This window comes from Somniosus microcephalus, chromosome 7, assembly GCF_052327205.1.
Source record: "Somniosus microcephalus isolate GS21.2 chromosome 7, FLI_Smic_1.0, whole genome shotgun sequence".
Lineage (NCBI taxonomy): Eukaryota > Metazoa > Chordata > Chondrichthyes > Squaliformes > Somniosidae > Somniosus > Somniosus microcephalus.
The window spans coordinates 150,117,179-150,123,790 of record NC_140993.1 but is presented as its reverse complement, the minus strand read 5'-3'; the positions used below and the strand labels follow the sequence as shown (position 1 = coordinate 150,123,790).

The 6,612-nt window shown below is 44.7% G+C and overlaps 1 protein-coding gene across 2 annotated transcripts; it reads left to right on the top strand.

Annotated features, from left to right (window-relative positions):
* Positions 1-1,973: 1,973 nt before the first annotated feature.
* dad1 (defender against cell death 1) lies at positions 1,974-5,656 on the top strand. 2 transcript variants are annotated; one of them, XM_085993079.1, is made up of 3 exons: positions 1,974-2,297; positions 3,008-3,176; positions 5,537-5,656. In XM_085993079.1, the coding sequence occupies exons 1-2, from the start codon at positions 2,081-2,083 to the stop codon at positions 3,136-3,138; spliced, it is 348 nt and encodes a 115-aa protein (XP_085849205.1). In that variant the 5' UTR covers positions 1,974-2,080; the 3' UTR covers positions 3,139-3,176; positions 5,537-5,656. The 2 variants fall into 2 exon arrangements, with proteins under 2 accessions (XP_085849205.1, XP_085849203.1); XM_085993077.1 differs by having other exon boundaries at positions 5,534-5,656.
* The last annotated feature ends 956 nt before the right edge of the window (positions 5,657-6,612 follow it).

The window sequence follows — 6,612 nt, the reverse complement described above, 5'->3', positions numbered from 1 at the left end:
CTTCCTCCTCTTGTATGTAATTTGCCCGCTTTGTGTACTTCTCCCTCCCCCCTTTTGCATGCTTTGCCCCTTTAGCACTGCTTCTCTCACTCACTGCCCTTTTACAGACTTTCTTTAAGTGCTCTATTTTCCCACAATTGTGGCACTTTGCCTTTGCAAACCTGCAGTCCTTTGCATAATGGCTCGTCCCGCCACATCGGTAGCAATCCCCAACCCCGACTGGTGGACTTTTCGCGCCAGCTTCCATCTTGAAAACAGCTCCTCCCACTGGTTTACTCCATTTCTCCTTGCTCATACTGTTTAAGTCCTTAATGTCCTTGTTAGCCGTCTCCATGGCTTGTGCTTTTTTAAGTGCCGTCTCAAACGTTAATCCTTCTTCTGACAGCAACCTTTGCTGTATACTGTCGTCGTTAACTTCGTATACTAGTCTGTCCCTTAACATGACTGTGAGCGCATTTCCAAAATTACAGTCCTGTGCGAGCTTCCGAAGCTCCTCCACATACTCAGTAACGCTTTCTTCCGGCCTCCTAATCCTCGAATTGAATTTCCATCTCTGTACTATTTCACTAGGTTTCGGATTGAAATGATTCTTTAGTAGACTCACCAACTCGTGAAAAGATTTTTCTCCTGGCCGCTCCGGGCTCAGCAGATTCCTCATCCGTGTATAGGTTTGCGCTCCCACACAACTCAGTAAAATGGCCCTTTTCCTTTCAGCACTGTCCACCTCGTTTGCCATAAAGAAATGGCTCAGTATTTCAATATACTCCTCCCAAGACTGTGACTTGCTGTCAAAAGGTGCCACGGAGCCTACCGTTCCTGCCATCCTTGGAGTCCGGTCACTTCAGCCAAAAAATCAAACTCCGTTTCGACTCCCGCGGCCTAGCCTCGTGCTTTTCCGACTAGTTTGCTAACCAACCCGAGCACCTCTTCCGAATACTCCATAACTATGACTGATCCACCAAAACTTTTCCGTCCTTTATTCTCGTCGCCATATGTGGTATCTTGAAGTGGCCATAGATGGAGACAGACACAGGTTAACTCCTTAACATGGTTTAATCAACTCTTGCACATAAAAGCTTCTGCCATGAGGCAGCAAAAACAAAGAGTACCACAGTACAGATCAGACTTAACTCAGGAGAGCAATTGCCACAGCACCACCTGGTGGATCAGGTTACTCATAACCTCCCAGGTTACTACACTCATCGCCAAATGTTGCATTTGCAAAGATAATCCAGAGACCGTCAGTGAGTTCAGTTCCCGCTGCTTTTAATATGGCTGCCACACACACACACTTCCAGGCACAAGCAATCGAATACCTATACACAATACAATGATCACAGCACGATCAAACTCCATGTGCTCAGGCCAAGGCAATCGAGTACCTATCACCAAATGTCAGACATAACATTAACTTCTCCACCTCTCACTCCTCCATTAAGAAGCTCCTTAAAACCTGCCTCTTTTGAGCAAACTTTTGGTCAGCTGCCCTAATGTTTCCTTATGTGGCTCAGTGTCAAATACTGTTTGATAACGCTCCTATGAAGTGCCTTGGGGCGTTTTACTACGTTAAAGGTGCTATATAAATACAAATACAAAAGCAAAATACTGCAGAGGCTGGAAATCTGAAATAAAAATCTGAGGTTCTGACGAAGGGTCATCAACCTGAAACGTTAACTCTGTTTCTCTCTCAACAGATGCTGCCTGACCTGCTGAGTATTTCCAGCATTTTCTGTTTTTATACTATATAAATACAAGTTGTTACAAAGCCCAGAAGCCTGATAGAGAATTTTATTCGTTTTGAAGAAAAAAAGTTTAAAATGACTAAAGGAAAATAGTAGGAGCTATAAATGATTGGACAGTTTATTCTTATGTTTTGTTTGGGGGGAGACTATATTTAAATAAACAGACAGAAACATTATTGAAAGCTAAGGGTGGGACTAGGACGGTGCTTGCTCGGCCCTGTTTGTCGGGGTTGCAGTAACTGCGGCTCTGCCCGGACGGTTTGGTGTGGGGACCGGGGTGTGTGCTGACGTGTGGTGTGTGCCCGGCTAATTGTGTTCCCCCGGCTTGGCCCCTCTCTATGACGATGCGCGGCTCGGTGCTGTCGGTGATTAGCCGCTTCTCTCAGGAGTACGCGGGTGGGACTCCACTGAGGCTCAAGCTGCTGGACTCGTACCTGCTGTACATGGCGCTGAGCGGCGCCGCGCAGTTCCTGTACTGTGCGCTGGTCGGCACGTTCCCCTTCAACTCCTTCCTGTCCGGCTTCATCGCCTGTGTGGGCGCCTTCGTGTTGGCAGGTGAGGGAGGGCCGGCGGGGGTGACTGAGGGTGGTAGCGTGTTGGATTGGGTTGGGAGGTTGAGGCGCTGGGTGGAGTGCTGGGATAGGGGCTGCGGCCCGGGCTATGTAGAGCCTTTAGATTTGAGGACTGGTCTGTACATGGAGGGAAGTTCCCTACCCCAAGTAAGTGTCTACTCCACTGCAGGTCTCAGGGGAATCTGGACCAAAACTGGTACTGGTGTGGGTGGTCGTTGGCACCGGAGCTGTGTGTTGATGGAGTGACTGTTGGGTGTCAGGGAATTGAGACAATGTGACCTGATATCTGCTTTGTGTGGAGGGTGATGGTTTGTATCTGGCAGTAAGAGAACTTCCCTGAATTTGAGATTTAATGCCAGGCTTACTATGCCTTGGTGATGTGCAGTTGAATTAAAGGTGACATAAATCACCTGATTTAATTGTGGGCAGTTACTACTTTGCCTTTACGCCCCTTGGACCATCGCTTGATAATGCATCTCATCTTGGGTGTTATGTTTTTGGTGAAATGGGTGCTGGTTGTGTTCTTAATTTGTCATCCAGTGAGGTTGGTGTAAACTGTGCAGAGTGCATTGTTTCTGAATCACGACCAGAACTGATAGTTAAGCAATTTCTATGGGTGTGTTTTTCTGCAATAGAGCTCTGCAGTATTGTTCCCTAATTATTTACCCTCTTTGTTTCCCCCTGCCACCACAGTTTGCTTACGGATACAGATCAATCCTCAGAACAAAGGAGATTTCATTGGCATCTCACCTGAGCGGGCATTTGCAGACTTCCTCTTTGCCAGCACCATCCTTCATCTGGTGGTGATCAACTTCATAGGCTGAATGTACACATGTGGCGAGTGGAGGCACCATCTTTTGAGGTGGATTTCTTTCTTTGTTTTCAAGTGAAATTATGTAATACGCTGGAGATGGAAGTGATTTCTCGTGCTGGATTTAGATTGTCCTAAGTCAGTAATGAGAGGGGGAATTAACTATCCTTTCACCTCTGACAGTTCTGTTCATACAGAAGAGACGAAGGTGTTCTTTTTAACTTTTCTCTTAAAATGTATGCAAATTATGGAAAAAGCAGAGATGAAATGAGAATCTTTATGTAGTTATGATCTGGAAAACACTGCCTGAAAGGGTGTTGGAAGCAGATTCAATAGTAATTTTCAAAAGGGAATTGGATATATACTTGAAAAGGAAACATTTGTAGGGCTATGGGGAAAAGAGCAAAGGAGTGGGACTAATTAGATAGCTCTTTCAAAGAGCTGGCACAGGCACGATAGGCTGAATGGCCTCCTTCTATGCTGCAAGATTCTATGAATTTGAGCTGGTCCCAGCCCTGTTCCTGGTAGATGCTGGTTGTGGTACAAGACTGTATGTAGTTTACTATATGTCTGAGTTGGATAACAAAGGGAGATGGTAATTGTTCTAAGACTGACGTTATACAAAATTTACCTAGGTAACTTGGAGTCACCTGATTACTGTAGTGATTCTGCATATTCTTTCATTTGATTGGGTCGTGCACTGAACTTCTGTAGTAACTAAGACAGATGTGTTCCTGTGTGGAATGTAACTGTCGAACCAAAGTGGTTTTGGCTGGGGATCACACACTAGTAACGGTATAACTCAAGAATTATTACCGTGCTCTGGCACCCTGAGGTGGGAGACGCTATCCAGGAGGCTGTCCCATAACACTAAGTTCAGTCTGAGGTATTTCCTTTCCCCCATTTCCCTCCCAAACAACAACAACAGAAGTGGATATGTTACCCTGGGCCATGTTCACACATCTCGCAGTAGCTGAGCATAGACCCAGCTTTTTGGCGAATGCAGTGAAATTGTTTTAGTTAATGAAAGAGATCCAATTTCGGTGTGGGTAGATAATGTCCACCTTGGTCATAGTGTGCGTGTGGTCTGAGAGTGAGGCTTCCCTTTTCTTGGTCTCGCTGTGCAACATCTATGGTTGAATGGGTGATCAGGTGGGCTATCCTCTCCTGTGTCTCTGCTAGTCCTGTTGGGTAACATGCCGATGATCTGTGTCACAAGAGTGGCCAATCCCCTTCCTAAGGCAGAAGTGCCCATTCTGTAGTTCTGCTTAATGACTTGGTTGAGAGGAGTAACTTGCATCTGGGGGGATTGCAGCACAAATGTGCTGCCAGGCATGCTCTGCTGCAGTGTGTTTGGACTCTTGCATAGCTGTCCTCCAGTGATGGTCTAATTAAAAGTGTAATAATGAGGGTGGGACGTATAAATGGGCACAGTAGCAATCTCTGTTTTATGCAGGGGAGTTTTGTGTCGGAGGTTTTGTCAGGAAGGCACATTTGTATGGGGGGTGACTTGGTGGGTGAAGGAGTGAGTCTTTATGGTGGGGCTTTCTGTTAGTTTGTGAGTAGTGTGTGTTGTACAGGGTTTTTTGGGGATGTGGGCTACATTAGCAAAGCAGTATTGCCCATTGATAGAGCATTAAGAGTCAAACACACAAAGAGAGAACTTGCATTTATATGTGCCTTTTACGACCTCGGGATGCCCCAAAGCACTTTATAGACAATTAATTTTACTTTTTGAAGTGTAGTTACTGTTGTAATATAGGGAACACGGCAACCAATTTGGACACAGCAATGTGATAATGACCTGATAATCGGTTTATTGGTACATTGTTGGTTAAAGATAAATATTGATTAGGACACTGGCCGAATTCACCTCCTTTTGAATAGTGCCATGAGATCTCTTACGTCCATTTGAGAGGGCAGACAAGACATTGGTTTAACTTCTCATCTGAAAGACTTACTGTGGAACTGGAGTCGCAGGTAGGCCAGGCCCCTTTCTCTGAAGGACATCAGTGTTCCAATTGTGTTTTTGGTGCTAGCCCACAAAATACCAGGTTTTAAGGATTCATTTTCAAAACATGCCATTGTTGAGATTCAAAACATGACCCATGGGTTGGCAATCCAGTACCATAACCACTAGGCTACCATACATTGAGACCCCTCTGTTGGTGGAAGAGTCTGCCTCTAGTGGAATGGGACTACATATGAAGTTCTCTACAGGGCAGGTGTTTGTTTTGAGGGGCGGGGGGAGTGTGCGTGTGTAAATTCTTCCCCAGTGAAGGGGACACTGAATTGTGTTTCCATTGCTGTATAACCACCGTGTGGAGGTATGATTTAAGGTACGTTAAAGAATTGTGACAGGACATTGGCTACATCGGTCTATCTTTAAACCTTTTTTTGTCTTGCAGCAGGAATAATGTGAGGGACCGGAACCCATATTGGCACTGCGATGGATCTGTTTGAATTTTGTTTACACATCTTTTCATTCCGTATATATGTATAATAAAAAATAAAAAATCTTTTACAAAATGGCTGATCGCATCTCCATTGATATTGGGAACAAAGGAAGGGTTAAGGGAGATATGGAATGTTGCTTTATTGGGATCAACTAGTTGAGCAGTAACCAGGGATCGAACTTGTGACTTTCCTAGTCTATAAGGGGTCAGTTTTTCCACAAAACACTGTATTTACCAACTGAGAGGGTAACATGCCAACATTTTAGGCACTCTGCAATTTTGGTGAGGTATTGGAGGGCTCCATCCTTATTGACTTAAATTTCACCCACTAAAAAACAGCTAATCAATAAACAGCTAGATACTCAGAACAAACTCATACCGCTCTTCATGGTCAAAAATTCCTGTTCACAAACATATTTTTGGGGCAGTTTAACATGAATGGAAACTCATGACCTTGTTAAAACTTTCTGAAACTAAGTGACACGCAGGCAGAATTTCTCTTTGCCCAAAAGGAGTTGCGCGCACTCCCTGTAGCGACCTACTCCACTTACTTTTCAGAGAGCATAGGTGCAGGTTGCCAGAACTCAGTAAATGTCTAATGTATCTTTTCAGGCAGTTACAAAAAAGACTTGCATTTATATAGTGCCTCTCGTGACCTCAGGACATCCCAAAGCACTTTACAGCCAATGAAATACTTTTGAAGTGTAGTCACTGTTGTAATGTAGGAAACGCAGCAGCCAATTTGCACTCTGTAAGCTCCACAAACAGCAATGTGATCATGAACAGATAATCTGTTTGAGTGATAATTGAGGGATAAATATTGGCCAGGACACCGGGGATAACTCCCCTGCTCTTTGAAATAGTGCCATGGGAGAGCAGATGGCACCTCTGACAGTGTAGTGCTCCCTCAGTACTGCAGTGGCATTACAGTGTAGATTTCTGTGCTCAAACCTCTGGCGTGGGACACACAGCACCACAAAAACACCTAATTTGCAGCATTACTTAAACTAAAAACTAGTTTAGTACCAAAA